Source organism: Megachile rotundata, chromosome 9 (assembly GCF_050947335.1).
Source record: "Megachile rotundata isolate GNS110a chromosome 9, iyMegRotu1, whole genome shotgun sequence".
Lineage (NCBI taxonomy): Eukaryota > Metazoa > Arthropoda > Insecta > Hymenoptera > Megachilidae > Megachile > Megachile rotundata.
The window spans coordinates 7,682,559-7,706,199 of record NC_134991.1 but is presented as its reverse complement, the minus strand read 5'-3'; the positions used below and the strand labels follow the sequence as shown (position 1 = coordinate 7,706,199).

At 36.3% G+C, this 23,641-nt stretch overlaps 1 protein-coding gene across 8 annotated transcripts in view; it reads right to left on the bottom strand.

Annotated features, from left to right (window-relative positions):
* Hr3 (nuclear hormone receptor 3 ROR-beta) overlaps positions 1–23,641 on the bottom strand; it is a 212,373-nt gene that overhangs the window by 81,084 nt on the left and 107,648 nt on the right. The window contains exon 2 of one of the 8 annotated variants that reach the window (XM_076535825.1): positions 20,347–21,299. The exons of the other annotated variants lie outside the window; for them this stretch is intronic. Within the exon in view, the coding sequence (XP_076391940.1) occupies positions 20,347–20,470 (124 nt within the window). The 5' untranslated portion in view covers positions 20,471–21,299. The remainder of the gene's footprint in view (positions 1–20,346; positions 21,300–23,641) is intronic. 8 annotated transcript variants of the gene reach the window in all.

Here is a 23,641-nt window from a genome sequence, read left to right as displayed (position 1 = left end):
TTCCTAATTTCTCAAATTCCAATCTTCCAAATTTTAAATTCTCAAATTCCCAATTTCTCAAATCCCAAACTCTCAAATTTCAAGTTCTCAAATTCCTAATTTCTCAAATTCCAATCTTCCAAATTTAAAATTCTCAAATTCCCAATTTCCCAAACTCCTAATTTCTCAAATCCCAAATTCTCAAATTTCCAATTTCTCAAATTCCAAAGTCTCAAGTTCCAATCTTCCAAATTTCAAATTTTCAAATTCCCAATTTCTCAAATTCCAAACTCTCAAGTTCCAATCTTCCAAATTTCAAATTCTCAAATTCCCAAGCTCCCAAATCCTAACTTTCTCAAATCCCAAACTCTGAAATTCCAATCTTCCAAATTTCAAATTCTCAAATTCCCAATTTCTCAAATCCCAAACTCTCAAATTTCAAGTTCTGAAATTCCCAATTTCTCAAATTCCAATCTTTCAAATTTCTAATTTTCAAATCCTTAATTTCTCAAATTCCGTCTTCTCATATTCAAAAGTCTCAAACCTCCATTTTCTCAAATTCCAAATTCTCAAACTCTAACTCTTCAAATCACCAACTGATCAAACTTTAAATTCTCAAATTCAAATGTTGAAACTATCAAATTAACCTTAATTAACATCAAGATCTCTAATTTTCAAGTTTGCCCCCAGGTCGAATCTACTTACCCCAGATACCATTTATTAAAACTTCTACAGTATATTTACTTCTACAGTAAACATTTCCATAATATATCATTACAAATAATAGCAAATAATTACAGTCTACCAACAGAAAATCTCTCAGTCCGCCAACAGAATTATACACGAACCCTTAATCATAAGTTCCTCTAATATCATACTTGAATAGTATGCAAGGTTTTCTTCGAACTCCGTTCGAAGATCATAAATAGCGTTAAGCACGTGTAAGCTGAATGGTAGTGATTCGACCATCTATGGAATTAATTTAGAAAAAAATAATGTGCTATCTCATTAGTGGATCGAATCGAACGTTTTCCCCTCGATACATTTACAAGCAGCTCGCTAATGAGTCTAACGAGTGAACCGCGTACAAACGCGTTCGAATGGACACATCTAAATTGGTAACGAGTGTGACGAGCCAAGAGTGCCGTTTTTGCGATGCTGTCCTACATCGAATCGCAACATGGCAATGGGCCGACTCGGGAATCGCCGGTCGATAATCTTTCTTCCTATCGCAACGTCTTCCTGCTGTACTTAAATATTGAGCTTTCGTCGCGATAACGACCCTTGTTATTTTAATCGTTCAGTTTCGCACGAAACCTTTGCCTTTTTTTGTGACTCACCTGTTACCGACGTGTTTCGAAAGTGAAATCCGCGATAATTGAATGTTGGTAAGAAATGGATACATTAAACTCAGATAAAATATGAGGAGAGAGTTTCTTAAATTGTGAACTTAAGGACTTTCTCAATATTAATTGAAGGTGGTTAGAGATCTTGATAAGTCGTTGATTTGAACTGAAGTGGAAGACATCTTGAATGAAGACACTTTGTGAACGATTAAAAACTCGATTTCAATCTTAATAAAAATTATGCCTTATTTATATTTGTTCATATTGTATTTCTGGCTCCATATTTGTGGAATAATGTAGCTGTAACACCAGCAAGGCGTTAACGTCCTCATAAATGAATAACTCCATAAAGCTGGATTCACAGAGCTTATCTCTAAGCTGTAGTAGTTTCACTTAATACAATTCAAATAGTTAACGAGGTATTAAAATCTCCGTAGACTTCTTCTACGAATTAATTACTTGCCACAAAGTTGAGCTAAGTCGAGTCAACTGCAACCTTCGTATGCATTTTGTTCGACTGACGATTTGAAGTTGCGTGTAGAGTTACTACAGTCAGAGTTACTGTTAGATATAAAGTTACCGTTAGATACAGAATTATTAGACTCAAACGTGGACTAACTGCTACTAGAACTAAAGTTGCTCAGACTTGCTGCTATTAGACATAAAGTTGCTACAGTTGGACGTAGAATTATTCGAGTCATACGTGGAGTTATTAAGGGTTGGATAAAGAGTTACAGGACAAGGCAGATGTAAAGTTACATGTTGTAATGTTACTATAGTTAGCTGTAGAAGCTGTCTACAATTTAACATAAGGCTAGATGAGTGATAATAATTGGCAAGATTACAAGTGGTGCATTTACAAAGATGCATTTATATCGCATGACTTAACACTTGAAGTGCAACCCTGCGAATCACAGAAGGTGCTTCCAGTTGCTAATTTTATTCTCAATAAATCTAGCAGACAACTTACAAACTTTGCCGCCTCCATATATATAAAATTATTTATACTTGATTAGAAATGGTTTCCTATTAAATAAGAGACACATCAAAATTCATACTTCAATACATACCAGAAATGAATTTTGGTGAAACGAATTTTATGGTCAAGTTTTAAATAATAACAATTACCAGACACATACCAGAAATGAATTTTGGTGAAATGAATTTTATGGTCAAGTTTTAAATAACAACAATTACAAGATATATACCAGAAATGAATTTTGGTGAAATGAATTTTATGGTCAAGTTTTAAATAACACAATTACCAGACACATACCAGAAATGAATTTTGGTGAAATGAATTTTATGGTCAAGTTTTAAATAACAACAATTACAAGATATATACCAGAAATGAATTTTGGTGAAATGAATTTTACGATCAAGTTTTAAATAACAATAATTACCAGATACATACCAGAAATGAATTTTGATGAAATGAATTTTATGGTCAAGTTTTAAATAACACAATTACCAGACACATACCAGAAATGAATTTTGGTAAAATGAATTTTACGATCAAGTTTTAAAAAGCAACAATTACCAGACACATACCAGAAATGAATTTTGGTGAAATGAATTTTATGGTCAAGTTTTAAATAACACAATTACCAGACACATGCCAGAAATGAATTTTGGTGAAATGGATTTTATGGTCAAGTTTTAAATAACAACAATTACCAGATACATACCAGAAATGAATTTTGGTGAAACGAATTTTATGGTCAAGTTTTAAATAACAACAATTACCAGACACATACCAGAAATGAATTTTGATGAAATGAATTTTATGGTCAAGTTTTAAATAACAACAATTACCAGACACATACCAGAAATGAATTTTGGTGAAATGAATTTTATGGTCAAGTTTTAAATAACAATTATCAGATACATACCAGAAATGAACTTCGATGAAATGAATTTTATGGTCAAGATTTAACACTAAACCTACCGGCATATAGTGTATACTTAATTTGAAATTAAAAATGAAGTTAAAAAATAAATAAACAAACGACGAAACATAAAATAGAACATACATTTATCCTTTATCTTGATGAAAATCAATGCGGATTTCAAGAAATGTACTTTAACAAAATGTGTACCTTATAATCAGAAACTTGTGGAGCGATCATTTGACCAGTTTGGTAGTTTCAGTTTTAAATAACAACAATTACCTATTAGAATATTACACAAAAATAAAAATAACAAAAGTTCAGTAATAATACTTCAACAAAGTTTAGTAATAATTCCTTCAGTAATCTCTTTACGTCTTTGAAAATAGGGATAAGCCTTTCTATCCCGCTAATGAGATGCACGATTACTTCGATAGAAGAATCACTTCCGAGACCAAGAGCGCAACGTGCTCTGTAATTTCACACCATGGACCATTAACGGATCGTGGAGCGATAATTAAAAAGAATAAAAACCAACAGTTTGATCGTCTCCTCTTTCCGCTCCCACGATTTTTAACACGAGGTCTAAGGTAAATATACCTGTGTGTGCGACCGAGCATCGACAGCGAGATCATCCCAAAGTGCAAAGGTTAGAAACGTGATCGCAAGTGGAGGCGCACCGTGCTAGCCCGACAATGGGTTTCGAGATATCGAGATATCCCGCTTTAAGGAGATTCAGCGTTAACCCGTCAGCCATGCGCATGCACGTGTATCCTTGCAATTTCCTTCTCGAAAAGAACCGGCGCAGCTCATCGACACGCCACGTGCAGCTTGGAAGTACGAGAAAAGCTGGTTTTTGGGATGTGGAGATTTGCGGAGTTGAGAATAGGGAGGTTTGAGAAATTGGGAACTTGAGAGTTTAGGGATTTGGAAATTTAGGGAGTTGAGAAACTGGGAATTTGGGAATTTGGGGTTTGAGAAATTTGGAGGTTTGAGAAATTGGCAACTTGAAAATTTGGGGGGTTTGAGAATTTTGGATATGTGAGAATTAGGGGGGTTGAGAAATTGATATTTGTGAATTTGGGGGTTTGAGAATATGGAGATCTGAGAAATTGAGAAGTTGTGAATTTGGGGGGTTGAGACTTTGGACGTGTGAGAATTTGGTGATGTGAGAAATTGGGAGATTTGAGAATTTGGGGGTTTCAGAATTTGGAAACGTGAGAATTCGGAGGATTTGCGAATTCGGAGACGTGAGAATTTGGACATTTGAGAATTTGGAAACGTGAGAATTTAGACATTTGAGAAATTGGTGACTTAAGGATTTCAAGGGTTCTGAACTTGGAAACCTGAGACTTTTGGAGATTTGAGAATTTGGACATTTGAGAAATTGAGGGTGTGTGACTTTGAAGACCTGAGCATTTAGAACATTGCGAATTTGTGGATTTAAGGATTAGGAGATTTTAAAAATTGATTTTAGAAAACTTGAGAATTTAAACATTTAAGAAAGTGATGATATATGAATTTGGGGACTTGATGGTTTGAAAGTTTCAAAATTTGAAAATGTAAGAATTTGAGGCATATGAAAATTTAGAGATTTGAGAAATTAAGGTTGTGAACATTTGGTGTAACAATTTGATAATACATGATTTCAAGGACTTGAGAATTTGATTATACAGGAATTTAAAAATTTTGACACCTAAAAATTCATAAATCTAAAAATTTGCAAATTTCAGTTTCAAATAAAAAAATTTGCAAGTGTGGGCATACCTCTAAAAAACTTACAAATTACAAAGTGTAAGAATTGAAAAATTAAACAAACTTGTTTATCCTTTTAAATTACAATTCACTTGTAATCATTTCACCTCACCACTTCTCAAATCACTCTCCCAATTCAACCCTCGTCAATCTTCCTCTAACTACTATCTGCCATCTCCATTCAAAAACATTTTAAACGCATCTATGGATTAGGTTGATTTAAAGACGCCTTTCATGGATATCATTGAATCGAACTCCCACCAATACAGATGGAAAGTAGTTGACTAATATATCACTGTTCCTATGAACTTTCTCATCCACATAACTGTCCGCAGAAAATTACGAGGAAGAAATTCCTGGAACCTCTTAAACGGTTCACATACGTGGTGCAACGTGAGTTTTTCACGAATTCGCATCTAAACGGGCAATATCGTTTGACCTATCGATAACGACGTATTGAGCTTTCGACTACGTGTGCACTCGCGAGTGCGGCTCTCCTTTGGCATTCGACGGGAATACATTCCTCGGGAACATCGATATGGAATTCGTGGACAACGGCCGCGCGTTTCCGTAGAAATTTCTGTAATTACGAGTGCGCACTGTGAAATCATGGGGAGCCTTAAGAGTCTTAAATGCATTGCATTGGTGAACGCTGAGCGGAGATTAAAGAAACGGTGAAATAGGGAGTTGCTGTTGTATTGGTTAGGTTAGGTTACTCAAGTCTGAATTTTGGATTTTTTAAATTTGGGGATTTAGAAATTTGTCAAGTTAGGAGTTTAGGGATTTGGATATTTAAGAATTTGAGAATTTAGGAAATTGGGGATTTAGGAAGTTGGGAATTTAGGAAATTGGGGATTTAGGAAGTTGGAGATTTAGGAAGTTGGGGACTTAGGAAGTTGGGGACTGAGGAAGATGGGGATTTAGGAAGTTGGGGATTTAGGAAGTTGGGGACTTAGGAAGATGAGGATTTAGGAAGTTGGGTATTTAGGAAGTTGGAAATTTAGGAAGTTGAGGACTTAGGAAGTTGGGGACTTAGGAAGTTGGGGACTTAGGAAGTTGGGGATTTAGGAAGATGGGGATTTAGGAAGTTGGGGATTTAGGAAGATGGGGATTTAGGAAGTTGGGGATTCAGGAAGTTGGGGATTTAAGAAGTTGGGGATTTAGGAAGTTGGGGATTCAGAAAGTTGGGAATTTAGGAATGTGCAAAATTTGTAATATTTTATCCTTGAAACTTAATCATTTAAAAATTTTATATTACATATTTAATTTCATCTCAATCCATAGAAACCCTAAGGCAAATTTCAAACCTACAAAATTGCGACAAATTCTAACAAAAATTGCGACAAATTTTTCTTAATAATCATCTGATTTCTCCAAAGTCCCAAATGCAAATTTCCACCACAAACTCCAATATTTCCAAGAATCTTTGAAAATTTTCAGTGGTAACTAAAATTTATTCAAAGAAGCTTCCACCAATGAACCCAATTATAAATAAACTATCGCTACCGTATCAATAGTTATTGAAAGATGCAAAGACTGTTCGAAGCACATGTGCGTCTGTATCGAATAAAATTACATAACGTAGCAATTACTAGTAAACGTACATTTTGGTCGATAACATAATATTTCGATGATGTTACATCGCGAGTTGCATAATGCGTCACGATACATTTGACGTGATATAACGTAGCCACAACAGCGTGTTAATATTTTTCAAGCAACGACCAAAGTGGTAAATATTTGATATCGGACGAGGATATTTATAAATATCCATTGTACGATATCAACGTCCTATTACGTCTTCGTGTCTCGATTTGTCGAGTCATCTATTCCCATTCGTTTCATCGTTCAATTATCTCCGTCGTTTATGCACGCCTCGTCGCTCAATCGGTTTTTATCTGTTACGAAACAAACAACCATCTCGATGCATGTAAGTCACTGCATTACTCCCGAAGACAATGAATCCGACAGATCAATTCTGATCGACTACTAACAGTACAAAAATCATTGTCCGTAATGATGCAAGGATTTTAACATTAATTAATTAGACATTCAGGAGATTGACTGATGAAAGTTACTTCTCAGTTCCTTCTCAGGTAGTTTTTAAATTCGTAGTATTTGGGTTTTGTATATTTTTAGTTATGGAGCAGGACTCTATGGGGAAGATCTAGGAAAAAATATTAATAACTAGCTTTTGGGAGGCAGTTTCACAAATTTTATATTTAATGAATTTAATGAGTTAGGTCTTCAGGTTTGAAAATTTGGAATTTTTGTATTTTGGAAATTTCGGAATTTGAGGATTTGGAAATTTTTGCAATATTGAACTTTAGAGTTTTGAGGGTTAATAGAGAATTTTTATTTTTCAGAACTTTCATAATTTTCATAATTTTCATAATTTTTATAATTTTCATAATTTTCATAATTTTCATAATTTTCATAATTTTCATAATTTTTATAATTTTCATGAATTTGATCATTTTCTTTTTTTTCATAATTTTATGAATTCTATGAATTCTACAAAATTTATGAATTTTACGACTTCTACGAATTCTACGAATTCTACGAATTTTACGACTTCTACGAATTCTACGAATTCTACGAATTCTACGAATTCTACGAATTCTATGAATTCTACGAATTCTATGAATTCTATGAGTTCTATGAATTTTATGAATTCTATGAATTTTACAAATTTTATGAATTTTATGAATTTCATAAACTTTATGATTTTTATGAATTTTATGAATTTCACGAAGTTTATGAATTCTATGAATTTTATGAATTTTATGAATTTTATGAATTTCATGACTTAAGAATTGTAAGAATTTAATGAATTTAAAAAATGTTAGGAACCCGGAGAATTTTAAGAATATGAAAATTTGTGATCATTAAAGTCCAAAAATAAAAACATTATTAAACTCGATACGCTAAGAATTTGAACTACGTAATCAAACTCTCCATCTCACAGAATTTTCACAATCCAAATCCTAATTATTGAAAAATTCATACACGGAAGAGCAAATACACAGGTAGGTAAACGTCCCTTAAATGAACGCTAAGGGCGGTCGTGTTGAACGATATGGTGAAATTGGTAAGACATTCAGCGACGGTTAATCATCCCTTAATCATTTATAAGAGAAACGATGAAACGTCTTCTCTAGAAGACGGTCCATTAAAACAAACTCGCCACGGCATGGAGATCCGTTCAACGACGCCGCTTAAAGAGATATTAATTATTCGACTTCTAAGCCCTTCATTATTCACATAACTGGAACTCCGGGTGCACGGGAGCCCGGAATACGCCTCGAAGAGAAAAGAAAAAAAAAAGAAAGAATTGCGCGATGGAGGGACGAGGATGAAGGAAAGAAAGAGGAACACCTACCTCTTTAAAAGGTGCGCGCCTATAGGCCAGTGGGAGACGAAGAAAGAATCGAAAAGTTAGAAGCTGCGAAAAGAAGACAGTGAATGGCTGAGAAAGAAATGGGATGGTGAATGAGGGAGAAAGACAAAAATAAAGGCAGATAGACGGAAGTAGGTACATAATGAGGGAGAAAGAGACGAGAAGTTGAAATGAGAGAAATGAGAGTGAGTTGGGAGAAAGATACAGTGCAAGGTAGGGGTTGAAACAGGGACGACTATAGTAATTTTTATGCCACGGGCAATACATAATATATTACTATTCGGATCTAGATTTTTATATTTAACGCTACTATGTTCTACATTTTTTAATTTTTGTGCCATCTGTCTGGGAGTTTTTAAATTCTTTGATTTTTAAATTTAGGAATATCGAACTTCCTAAGGTAGTTACATTCTTCCAATTGTTACAAATTTCCAGGTGTCCCAATTCCCTGGGTTATAAATTCCCAAATTTTCCAATTACCTATGTTACAAATTTCTACATGTCCCATTTCCCTAGGTTACACATTCTCAAACGTCCACATTCCCTAGGTTTCAAATTTCCAAACGTCCCAATTCCCTAGGTTAAAAATTCTCAAACCTCAAAATTCCCTAGGTTACAAATTTTCAAACGTCTAAATTCCCTAGGCTTCAAATTTCCAAGTGTCCAAATTCCCTAGGTTACAAATTTCCAAATGTCTCAATTCCGTAGTCTCCAAATTGCCAAATGTCTTAATTCTCTAGTGTCTAAATTTCCAAATGTCTCAATTCCCTAGATTACAAAGTTTCAAACGTAAAAATTTCCTAGGTTACAAATTTCTAAATGTCCCAACTTCCTAAGTTACAAATTTCCAAAGTCCAAAGTCCCTAGTTCCAAAATTTCCAAATGTCATAATTCCCTAGGTTACAAACTTCCAATCATCCAAATTCTCTAGTCTCCAAATTTCTAAATGTCCACAGTCCCTACTTTCCAAATTTCCAAATGTCCCGATTTCCTAGTCTCTAAATTGCCAAATGTCCCAATTCTCTTGTTCCTATATTTCCAAATGTCCAAATTTCCCAGTTTTCAAATTCACAAATTCCCTAATTCCTAAATTTCCAGTAACCAATTTTCCAATTCCTTAAAATCCTCATACCCCTAATTCCCAAATTTCGAAATTTTAAAAATCACAAATTTTCCAATTTAAAATAATCAAATTCCTTAAATTCCATAGTTTCTAAATTCCTGAATTGATTTGTAAATGTTCCAATTCTCTAATGCCATTCGCAAGTTCCCAATTCCCAGAAATTTTCAAATTCCCCACTTCTCCAGTCTCCAAATTCCCTAATTTTGTCATTCTAAATATCCCTAACATCCAATCATAAGAATTCCCCAGTTAACTCGCTAATAACTGTGAAGATCCTTGAAAAATTGGCAGTACTTCGCTTAATGTCTATACTAAAGTACCTATTACAACAATCATTACATGGAAACTTCCCCGAAGACACGCGTATTCACTAGGGGATGAAATAACTCATACAGGATTTATCCGATATAAATTCGACAGTTCCGAAGTACTTGTCATAGAACGCGAATGCACGTGTTGCACCGCCGCTAGCTGCGGCCCTGTGTTGAAGCATCAGCGTGGCGAGGGTTGGGTCGTGAAGCTGCCGCTGCTGCAGCTGCAGCTGCAGTTGCAGTTGCAGAAGGGTGAGGCGCGGTACAGGAGGAGAAACGGAAGCGTGGGTTCGCAGATCGATAGCCGCGCGCCCGTGCAACCGAAGCTCGACTCGCGTCGCGTCGCCAACCACGACGACGATGTTGTCGTCGTCGTCGTCGGTGCTCGTGGTCGTCGTCGGCGTCGTCATCGTTGACGTATGCTACGACGTTACCGCGGCGCAGACGCTCGATACGCCCCTAGCACGTGCAGCGTTTTCTCATCGTTCGAAAGCGCGAGCTTTATCGTCGAAACGACGGACAATGGTCGAGCTTCTTCCTTTATTTCTCTCCGTTCTTTCGTCTACGTCTGACTCTTCCTTTTTCCATCCGCGTTTTTATTTTCATTTTTCTTCTTTTTCGGTCTTGTCGTCCCTTTTTTTTGGTGCCTTTTAATGGACACGCCTTGTTCGCTCGATGCGACTCTAACGAGTCGAAAATTTCAGCCAAGCGGATGTTTCGTCGACGACGCGAGCTGATTGACGTCGAGACGGATCGATACCGGCTCAGCTTTAAAACGCTTTTCGCTGCTATTCGCACGATGGATTGTTGTTACTTCTCATGGTGTTGCGCTGTTGTTGCTGTCGGTTCACACTTCGCTGCACGACTTTTATTTGCTCCGACGTTTTTACCATTCTGAATACTTTCGAACTTTTACAATTATAATACTATACGACGACAGGCTGTTTTTTATATTGAAAATTTATTTTAAAACAAGTCTAAAATTTTACTTTATTATGGAGTGTAGAATTGTAATTGTAAGATAGCACAAATTTAATCTTTTTATTAATAAAATTCATTTATGTTTCCTAAAATGTTTCCTAAAATATAAACATTTCGTAAGATATTTATAACAGAATGCAAAATAAGTTCCATCGAATATCTCTAATTTTTATTAATTATTTGAAAAAGTTACATTATCATAATGTCCTCTGGACTTTCCTCTATATATGTTCGCACAATTTAATATCATTTTAAAATATAATCGAGTGAATCAGCTGCAATAGCTATTCTCGTGAATAAATTTGGGAGATAAAAGTATTGGTACAAAATGGATGGAAGAATATTTAACGTGTGTCGATCGTTTTATTCCGGAACGATCGTTCCATGTGGTACCATGATAACCATTGTACACGATAATGAACCTTCTGAAATTTGAATAATATTCCCCCGCGATACAAACGAATTAAATTTCCGTATTCAGAATGTAACGTCCCGTTTAAAACCCCCTTTCTTCTGCCTCTTTCGCGCGTTCAACCATAGGTTTTAATTGCGATGGGATTTACAGTCGCATAGGTAGCATCGTGTACCATCCAATGAAATTATTTCGAAACTCTGTTACACACAAAATTGACCTGAATGTATCTATATAACCATTTTTGCGCGAAGCTTCGAACAAACGAACGTAATATTATAATACTCTTGGCGGTTTTGTAATGTAATTTACCGTATTATTTGCACGTGTAGCGTTTGTTCTTTTCACAATGAACGTTGGGATAAATCTTGTATTTTCCAAATATTCTTTGTTTTTTCACGTGTTACTTTATCGAGGATTATTATACGGAAAAAATATGCATTCGGATTGATCGAAATTATCCCCTGGATATTTCAGGGATTTTTACATTTTATTCACGTGTGATTCATATGAATACATGTGTGTTGGAATCGAATCTGAAAAAACTCGTATGTACGTAGATATGTTTGTCTCTATGTGTATAAGTTTATATGTATGTCTTCATGTGTGTACGTTCATATGTAAGTATGTATGTACGTATGTTTCCATGCGTGTGCGTTCATATGTAATTGTGTATATATATCTCATTATGTGTATATATATCATGTGTGTATGTTCATATGTCAGTATGTATGTATGTCTCCATGTGTGTATGTTCATATGTAAGTATGTGTGTATATCGCCATGGATGTATGTTCATATGTCTATATGTATGTATGTCTGCATGTGTGTACGTTCATATGTCAATGTTTATATATGTCTCTATGTGTCTACGTTCATATGTCACTATGTATGTATGTCTCCATGTGTGTATGTTCATATGTATGTATGTATGTATGTCCCCATATGTGTATGTTCATATGTATGTATGTCTCCATATGTGTATGTTAATATGTAGGTACATGTCTCCATGCATGTAGTCCATATGTATGTATTGACATGTCTGTATAACTATGTATGTATCTATACAGAAATATATGTATGTATATGTACGTTGTCTAATTTGCCTTATATCGTCAAACCCAGTAGATCACGTTAGTTTAAAAACGTCGTGTAAGTGCATAAGTCATAGAATATTTTCACTTTTTTCGTCGTACAAAGTATGTCGTCCCTTTTAAGTCTTTCATATTTTCCTTAACGCGATAGTGTGTTTATGCAGTATGCACCATTGTGTAAAGACAGCAGCGTTTACCTACTTACGATAGTTGTACCTATTACTATAATCTTATCGTATCGCGACGCCTATAAGGTCGACGATCTTTGAATGACTGGAGGTATACGTGCACGGTACCTGCATATCGTTTTTCTTTATCACATAAATAATAACGAAGTATTTCAGAACCAGTTATTCGAGTCGAGCATACAATTCGTAAATTTCAGCCAGTTTACTATTCGTAATTTCAGAAAAGCGTATCTTCATTTTTCAAGAAGTCTGATGCGGATGGGTTGACACGCGCTAGGTCTCATTCATGTATAAACAGGTAACGTAGAATGCTTAAAAATAGTACCACCGTTCAGTGAAATTTAATATTGCACATGTTTGAAATGGATTTTGCTTGTAACACAGTGACGTCGAACGGGTATTTTCGCGGAGATATTAATTCGAATTTCTGCCGGCGGTTACTATTTAAGGAGGATCGAAATTCGCACGATCCGGCGAACGGATAGACAGTTCGACAGAGAGTCGACGGTAACCGTGCGATCATAATAGGCGGATAAGTATGAATCGGAGAGTGATCACGATAAAACGAGAGACGTGGATTGATTTCGTAACGGCAACCTTCGAACCCGTTCGACGGCTCTGAAAACACGCCGACCAAGAGGACGAAGAATTGCCATCGTTGAACACCGTTCACTGACAGACTCGCGTGGCTGCGTTGGCTTTCACTCGCGAAAAAAATACGTGAAGCCCTGCCGGTGACATGAACTGAATATTTGACCGTTCCCAAACGGGGATAAAAATGATCCCGGATCGCTTTAAAGAAGACTTATACTCACGATGAGGATGGCAAGGTGCTGGACACTTTTGGTACACCAATTTTTTTCATTTTCGTGGTTTTACATTTCTACATTCAGTTTTTCATTTTCATATTTATACACTTTTATGTTTCCAAATTTTTGAATTCCCGCTTTTCACAATTTTTTATTTTCCCTTTTTGTTAATTTTTCCGCAGTTCGGTTTTTTAATTATTCAATTATACAAGTTTTCAAGTTTTCAAGTTTTCAAATCTTCAATCCTTCAATTCTCCGATTCTTCAATTTTTCAATTCTTCAATTATTCGATTTCTCAATTACTTAATTTCGCAATTCGTCAATTCTTCATTATTTCAATTTTTCAATTTTTCAAGTTTCGTATATTCAGTCTTTTGAAATTGTCAGTTCCTCATTTAAATGAATTTGAAGTCGTAAGAAATCATTGAATCAAGGAATATGGAAATCGTATCAAATCTTCAAGTAAAGAATCTTTGAATCTCCTCAAACTTTAAACCTACAACTTTCAAAGTTGCAATCCAGTAAAAGTTTCAAAATTATAATATATCAATTTCCATACTATATTTGATAAACCTATGAACGTAACGTGGAGTTTGGGATTGTTTAATTTTATCCCCTTTTGTGTGACGAACACAATCGATAAGCGATGCGAAGATTAACAATTACTATCGCAAATAATGGCGGCGATATAATGGAAACTGCACAAAGAGCCACTTGCGAAACAATGCAATTTATTTCTCTGGCGAACGAAATTACTTAATTTCCTGAACATCGTTCCCGAAACGTTGCGACGTTCCATTAATAACCGGTCGTTATTAGACGCGCGTCTTCCCAAAGAGACGCGAAGGAATAGGCTGAAATGGCAATTCTCTGTTCGTCGATGATCTCGAACTTCGCTATCGTTATCCAACGATAGCTCTCGAATCGAGTGTCACGCGGAAAGTACGCGATTATTTGATTTTATTAATTGGCAATAATCTAGCTAATAGCGTGGAATTATTGTTTAGATCATAGTTATTTCGAGGAGAAATTAAGTAACACATGATAGTAGTGTATTGCAGAATACGATAGGTTTTGCCTAGAAAGTTTACCTAGAAAAATGGCGACATAGGGGGAAATTTGAGAATTTACAAGTTCCTTCATCTGATATCAAAACGTATCCAAACATTAACTACATTACATTGTGCTCTAATTTTAACAATAATAAAGTCATAAATCGACTACTTGTCAGTCTTAGTAACAGAACAATAAAGATTTAGCAAATGTCCAAAGGAGGTTGATATTTAACGTTGTCACTATCTAGGAGAATTGTTAAATAATTTACATTCATATAAAACATTCTCAATAACTGTCAACTGCATAATCAATGTAGTAAATACTTGTTTGTGCAGATGCTATCATTTTCAGTATCCAAATTTGAGTATAGAAATACCTAGTACAAGCACGAGATTTCGAGTGGAACATGTAAAATCATTGAAAGATAATTGATATTTGATTGTCATGGAAATTATCAGTGATGTGCTATCAAATTAATAGAGATGGGTAATTGAAAGAAATTGATAAAAATCGTACAGATAATAAATTAGCGGTTTATGTTGCTTTATAATTAATATTATTCTGTGTCTGATCATATCTGGCTATTTCTACTGTCGAGGATTGTATTAAATCTACAAGTGAATATAATGTTAATTGTACGACGAATATGATTGTAAATTACTCGATGAATATTTAAATCTTCAAGTTATTAAATTTGGATAGGGTGAAATTTTTTTATTCAGAGATTCAGAAATTATCCAAACCTTAATTTTTAAATTTATCAACTGTTGGAACACTTAAAATCTTAACAATTTAAAAATTTTCCAATACGACATCTTTCATACAAGTTTACAAGTTTACAAATTTTCAGATTCCTCCAAAAAATTGATAACTCATAAGTCACTCATCAGGAGTTCAAGAGGATATTACTGAGCGATGCTGCGGGCTTTCTTAAGACCTTCAGCGCAAACCACTCTTATAAGGATACTTTTGTCAAATAAATTCTAAATTAACAATATGGAGTCCATCACGATCAATTAACAGGTTGAAACGATAGGGAAGTTGAAATTCGATTAAGTGATAAAAAAACTTGTTTTCTCATCAGGAGTTCAAGAGGATATTACTGAGCGACACTACGGGCTTTCTTACAAATCTTCAGCGCAACCCACTCTTACGTGGCTACTTTCATCAAATAAATTCTAAACTGAAGATATGAAGTTCACCACGATCGATTAACAGGTTGATAGGGAAGTTGAAGTTCGATTAACCCGCTGAAATTTGTTTTCTCATCAGGAGTTCAAGAGGACATTACCGAGCGACGTTACGGGCGTTCTTCTTACGAAGCTTTTGCGCAACCCACTCTTACGTGGGTACTTTCGCTTTGCATAATTTACTCGCGGCGTTTCGATCGCGTATTCGTATTCGGGACGGCTATGACTCTCGCGACATCGTCCACTTGCTTTTGAAACCGTTCCCGTCCTTTGGCTATTTCGAACGAAACAAGCGTTTCCCTGGGCTTCGTGGAAACCGCTCGCTACGTCGGCCTCGCTTTTAAACGATTTCTCTGAAACTAGCGGAGAGATACGAGGCTTCTATAACGTGTCTTCGAGTTGATTAAGTTCTACGCTATACACTCGCGCTGCTCGACTTCTGGCTAGATCATTGACTTTTGCGAGTTTCATCATCGATCGATCTGACACTTCGACTGACGCTAACTATGCCAATTGAAAATACATTATTTCACGATTTTTGTAGGTTGGAGCAAAGCTGAATTTTTATAAATTTTTGCTTCGAGGATTTATATTTGTTAATTTGTAAATTTTCAAATATTCGATTTCCCAAATTTCCAATTTTTCAGATCTCCAAATTTTTAAATTCCCAAGTTTTCAAAAGTCCTAACATTTTTAGATTCCCAAATTTTCAAATTTCCAAGTTTTCAAAAATCCCAAAATTTTCAGATCCCCCAATTTTCAAATTCCCAAGTTTCCAAAAATCCTAAAATTCTCAGATCCCCAAATTTGCAAATTCCCAAATTCTCAGATCCCCAAATTCTCAAATTCGAAACTCTCAAATTCCAAATTTCTAACTTTCAAATTCTCAAATTCCCAACTTCTCAAAATCCAAAATTCTCAAATTCCAAACTTCCAAATTTCAAATTCTCAAAAATCCCCAAATTCTCAGATCCCCAAATTCTCAAATTCCCAAGTTTTCAAAAATCCCAAAATTCTCAGATCGCCAAATTTTCGAATTCCCAAGTTTCCAAAAATCCCAAAATTCTCAGATCCCCAAATTTCCAATTCCTCAGAATTTCCAATTTCTCAGATCCCCAAATCTGCAAATTCCCAAAATTCCAAAAGTCCCCAAATTCCCAAATCCTCTAATTCTTAAAAATCCCAAAATTCACCAAAAATTCCAATATTCCCCAAACCCAAAAATTCCAATACCCCAAACTTCACAGAACTCCTAAACGTCAAAGCAGCTCATCCAAAATCTACTCACTCATCCATGAACAGAATTCTTTCACATCGTAGAGAATAGTTTCATAGAAACTCAAGTTTCAAATAGAAAAGCATGTAGAATCACTTTCGACATGCTCGGCAAATTTGTGCTTGTCATTGTTGTTTGTTATTCGGGACATGCACGATCCGCGACATCGTAAAAGCAGTTTTGAAACGTTTCGACGATATGTATTCCTGTTGTCGGTTTCTAAACGAACTCTCTCTTGTTCGTCAACCAAAATCATGATTCATCCGAAATCAATGATCTATCTCTGTTGCAAAACGGTGGAAACGCTGTAAAAATACGGTATTTCAAAGTTCAAAGGCATTTTGTTTATTCCGAGTTGTCTGATAAAACCACTGATGCGTGTCTAACATTGATGTGTTGTAGAATGTATGCATATGCGAGATTATATATTGCATCATAAGACATGTAGATATACATGTATATAGGACATGTGTGTAAGATTATGATACATTACAAGACATATGGATATGTAAGATTATGATGTATTATAAGATATGATGCATTGCAAGATGTAAGGTTTATGCATGTCTAAGCTTATGATGCATTATGAAATCAGTGTAGAAGATATTATATGATAGATATGATGTATTAGATAAGATTATAATGCATAAGATGCATTCGTATGCAAGATTATGATACATTCCAAGATATATGTTGCATTATAGAATGCACTTGTGCAAGTCTATGGTACAAAATGTGTGCTTATATGTGACACATTATACGACATATGCATACGTAATATGATTATATGACATATGCATATATAATAATATGATGCATTATACGACACGTGCATAATAATATGATGCATTATAAGATCCAAGCGTTATAAGACGATTATAAGACATGTGCATAAAGTTAGTATAATAACATATGTGTACATGTGTGTATATAAGAGTACATCTATAAAATAATAGCTTGTAAGATGCTAATATATTAGATCACGATCGTAAATCTGACCGTTCTATATTCAGCAAAGATTTTGTACGAATGTTTTGATAATATCGTTAGTCGGATAACAGGATCAATCGAATCGTCATACATTTGTGCGTATCGACGCGCGTTCACGTGCATGTATCAGCTTTATCTGGTTGTCCGATCGTTTTGGAAGTAACATCAATCAGGCGGGCAGTGTTTGAGATCAATTCTAGCAATCTTGCATGATAACGAGATCAATAATCGATGGCGACGAGCGAGTCGCGCTACGAGACAATTTAGACGCGTTTATCGGGCATTAAAGTTGAAATATCGCGGTACACGGTGACATTTACGGTGCGTAACTGCCCGCGAAAAATTCCAACAATTTTGCGAACAACTCCCCCGTGACATAACCCGGCGCACGTTTCAACGAATCAAATTAATTCGCAACGAAAGCACCGTGTAAATAATGTTAAACGACGTTCCGACGTTTCGCCGCTAGCGCGCTTGAAAATTTTCACTCCGCTCGAAATTTGCATTCATTTTATGGATACGTCCATCTACGTTTATCAACGCGTGACGAGAACGTTTGTCATTGATACAGGAAATCAAAAATTTGTTTTCGTTAAATCGCTTCGAATATTTTTCTCATTCTTCATATATTCTTATCGTTCTTCATATTATTCGGACGTGTGATTGTATAACATATGCAATTACATAAATGTATATTTCATAAACTCAGTTTTGAATTTAAATGTTCTCATAAAAAAAGCAGGTTTTTGATGTTAGAACAATCCATTTTAGCTCCTTTATATATTTCACATTTTCTAATTGAAAATCTTGTGATATTTACATCAATATATAATTTGTATCATCAAAAATTTACAATATTTTATTAAAAAATATAATATGAGTATGAGATATTGGATGTCCAACACTGTTTTCTAAAAGTGAACACTAGTTGTACAGTACACTTGTAATAATTCGAAAAGGAAGAATAATTTTGAAAAAAATTAACGCATACAATATGTGATATAAAGAATTTAAGTAGTAAAAGCAGATAAAGTAATAAACGGTAGGTTAAAACCGCGTGTTTTCGTCGGAGCGCGTGTCTGACCACCTAATCCACTGCGAGTGAAATCCACGTGTGTCCGAGTGGTCAGACGTGTGCGATCGAAGAATCCCCTCCCACTCAGTGGATTCTGCAAGTTCGCGAACTTCCAACGAGCACGTTTAACCCGGAAACACCATAAATCTTCAGCGACTACATTCAAACGAGTATTCTCCCGCGCACAACATTAAATTCCCTAAACAAACGCGAAATCATTTTACGTTCACGGAAGGTTGAACTCGTTCTTTTCAAAACGACAAATAATTGGAAACGCAGTCATGTTAATGTTCCCTCGTTCGCAAACATTCCGTGTATCATACGCGCGAAACGAAGATATTCACGGCAAGTTTTGCAGAGGTAAAAAAATGTTTGTAGCAGGAAAAAGTACTCGGTGATTCCGCGAACTAACTGTTCCTGCTTGGAAACGACAAAAAGGACAGACACATACAAGTACACAAAAGAACACACACACGATAGGACACACATACGATTTGACATAGAGATAAAATGACACATACAGAAGTGACATATACGGACGAAATAGAATGAAGTACACTCGGGTGCAACGTAGGTTTCCTTTGAATAAGAACTCATATGTAAACTTGACAATTTTTGCATTTTCGAAGTTTCAAATTTTCAAGTTAACTTTTCAATTTTTATATCCCCTCGATTTTCAGATTTCGAAGTTTCCAAATCTCTATGTACTCAAAACTTCAAAGTTTTTATGTTCGATATTGAAGTTTGAAATTTTATATTTAAGTTTCCTAAGTTCTGAAATGTCCAAATTTTTAGATCTCTGAATTCTTAAATTTCCGAGTTTCACCTGCAAATTTTTAGATTCCCAAATACATAGAATCCTAAATTTCTAGGTTGATAAATATCTATGGCCCCAAGAATTCTATGTGGATTTTCAAATTCTACGGTCCCTATCTTCCCAAAGTCCTAGTGCCGTACTAGTCCTTAACCCATAGTACCCAAATTCTAAGAATTCACACTTATGTCTCCAAATTCCAGTTCCCTAAACTCCTATATCCACCCTAAGTTTCCAAGTCCCATAATTCGTAAACTATTAAGTTCCAGAATTCCCACCGCTGTAAATCTCCAAATCCCAAAGTCCCGAAATCCCAAGTTCCCCAAATTCCTGTGTCTCCAACTGTTCAAACTCTAAAATTCCCAAAAAAGCGACGAATATATGGTCTCCTGGTATTCTCTAGGGAAGGCAGCTTTGCCGTAGACTGTACCAGCAAGCACGGAACGTATTATTCTGAAAAGGACGTTATGTAAACTTGGTTCACGACGATTCCATGGGGCCCGTACAACGGTTCTCCGACACGAACGGAATTAGAAAATGCACGTTAGAGCGCTGCGAACCGGCCCCGGTGTACGCGTGATTCTTTTTCCTTAAGGATCATACACAATCACCGTGGGAACGTACGTTTCTACACACAATAACGGAGCTCTTTCGTTACCTTTTATGCTCCCGGACGAGGTGTGAGGTGTTTGCGGTGCGTGCGAGGTCAGAGGTAACGGCGAGCCCGAGGAGGTCGCGGAGTGTTCCAGCTTGGAACTCACCGCGCTCCACATCTCGAACATGTTGAACGCCGTGGTGATGGCCTTTTGTCTCTTCCAGGCTGCTACCCCCGTAGATCACCCGGCGCCCTTTACCAGCCCGGCGTAACATCCGCTGCGGCGCTCCGCGACGCCACCCCGAAAGGACGTCCTCCTTCTCCGCACGTTCGCGCCGAATTAGTCCACGAATCGAACCACGTCAACTCGTGTCACCACGTATCTTTTGTCACTGGTCTTTTATTACACCTATCATACACCACCACCACGATTTCACTTCGTGGTTCATTCGCTACTAACCCTAAGATTGCTTCGACTTAACTATCGTGATACGTTAACAAAACTATTATATCTCCGTCACCTTACTCTCTTTCTATTCGATTATTTACTAAGCTCGATATTTGATGCACTTTGCGAACGACACTGAAATTCACCGTCGCTGTATCACTTCCGGTATTGTTAACCGATCTCGAAGAAGCTCGCGGTACAATGCTTCCTGGTTTTAGGTGGATTACGTTAAAGCCGTGTCCGTCATCGTCCACTTCCGTCTCCACCTCCTCTTCCGCCTCCTCCACGCCACCCCGACTCGCCCTACGCCACTGCGTGACACGGTTTACCGCCTATCACCTCTCTACTGTTATTAGTATCGTCAGCACCTTGGCTAATGAACGTCCCAACTAGCTGCAACCTTCTTAATCGCCGCCAAGTCGAACCGCAACGAGGCGAGTCGTGATCGTCGATGTTACGATCGGGTCTCTTGCTCTCTTCGTCGTCGCCGTCCTCGTCGTCGATTTTGGTGCGTTCGTCTCGCGTGACATGGCGCCACAGGCCACTCTTCCCTTAGGAGATCCTCGATCTGCAAACACTTTCGTCAGCATCTTTCCTGTCCCTCGCGGCGATCATCGTTCCGCTCGGCACTGATTCATCTTTCGGGACCATATTCCTGAACATATACCACTTCCAGGGGGAGGTTTTACTACCCTTTCGGGACTGCTCAGACTTTTCGCATCAACTTTTAAAACCGATGAATTATTCAAAAATTTATTTTTCTCATTTTTAATAAATTTATTTCTTTACATGTTTTTAGATCTTTAAATTCCTGAACTTCCTATATACCCTTCCTTAATTTTTTAACTGCGTTATTTTCATGTAGTGAAATATTATGTACATACTATGTATATGTAACATGAAATATTGAATATGTAATATGTATATGTAACATAAAATATTGAATGTGTAATGTGTATATGTAATATGAAATATCGAATATATAATATGTGTATGTAACATATAATATATGTATGTAAAATGCTCACACATATGGAACATATAATATATGTATGTAACATACACATACATATGTAACATATAAAATAATATGTGTATGTAATATGCACATATGTAACATATAGTATATGTGTATGTAACATACACAAAATATCAAATATACAAAATGTATAATATAAAATATTGAACATAGTATGTAATATTGAATATCTAATAAAAAATGTCGACTGTCAATGTACCCTATCGAATATGATTTTGCTATCCGACGAGCACTACCCGTTTCGAGCAACGAATGAAACTAAAGAAAGATAGAGGTCCTATTGTAGAAAGAGAAGCGAAGCTTGAACGAAAGAGGATCGTAGAAGGTGGAAAGTAAAGACAGCAATTACACGAGCCACGTGTACGAGATGTAAAAAGAGAGTCACGCGAGAAGCAAAGCGAGAGTCGTAAGAGGATAGGATAAACCAGAGGCGACACGCACGTGTTTCGAGATGGGTATCGTGTTCGGCACGTTGACGTGTTCATCTACCCGCGTATGCTTCGTGCACTTGCCACACGAACGCCTGACACCGTTAAATCGAGAATCTAATTAACATGTTGCACTCCATTGCGACAAAACGTAGCAGCTGCATGAGAAAAAAGGAAATGGACGGCAGCTTATGCGACTATCACCTGAACTAACAGTGTCTCGAATACAATTTATCGTGGACGGTGATTATGCTAGTAGAAAATTTATTTTGTTGTTCATGTTTCTTTCTTTACATAAATCAAGCTTGATTCTGCTTTAAGGTAGGGCAAAGTTTGGAAAGGATATTATTAAATGATTTCTTTAAAGAAAATCTTTTTTAAAAACTTCCTTTCGTGTTCGAAATAATTTTTTACTTCATGATTCCCACATCCATTTGTGCATTCTAAATATGCAGACTTTGAAGAAATTTTTGAAAGATTTCATGAAAGAGGAAAATCAAGATGAAGTTTCAGCTTCATAAATGAAGGTATATGTAGAAAGGTACGAGTTCAAAAGAACAGTTCTCTTTGAAGTATTCAGTTTTTCCAACATTGTCTTCCAACTGCAATCAGAGGGAGATAACAACATTCTAAATGTAACTTCATATCACTGTAGCCCCACTGAAAAAGCTAAAAGCACCCCTAATTACTACATATAATTATCGGTTTACTAGAAATGTAATAGTCCTTTATTACACAACTATAATGGTATTATCTGACAAAGCCAGTGATGTTTCATCTGACAAAACCAGACAACCTTATGAAATTTTTCGAGTTGTCTCGACGTGTTCCATCAGAGCGTTTTCTATAACAAATAGAGACTAAATAAATTGTGACAGCGTTCTCTATAGCAGAGGGTCAAAATAAATTGTGACAGTTGCTATAGCAAAGGGTCAAAACAAATTGCGTTCTATAGTAAATAGGAACCAAAATAAATTGTGACAGCGTTTTCTATAGTGTGTAAATAAATCGTGAAGCGTCTAAATAAGTGAAAAGCAGAGAATAAGCCGCAACGGGATAGAAGATGGGGGGATGAAAAATCAAAACGCGACACCCTCAGCCGCAGACCGTGGTCGATCGGTCACGACTTGACACGAAAATTCAGACATGTGCGCATCGATCGTGCATTTCCGTACACGGGCTGTTCCCCTTTAATCCTACCGCGTTGCAAGCACGAGAGCTCGTGTCGAGGGGAACCGCACTTTGCTATCGAGCGAACTTCGCAACCGAGCGACCACCAGCCGAGCCTGCCTTGCTTTGCCTTGCCTACCCACCCACTCTTCTCTATATACCAACTACATGTCTGTGTGTACGTGTGTGTGAATGTGCACACACAGACGATAGACCATCCACTGACAGCCTATTCCGTGCTTTCATGCCGCTTTACAGTGCCCGTGCCTCTCT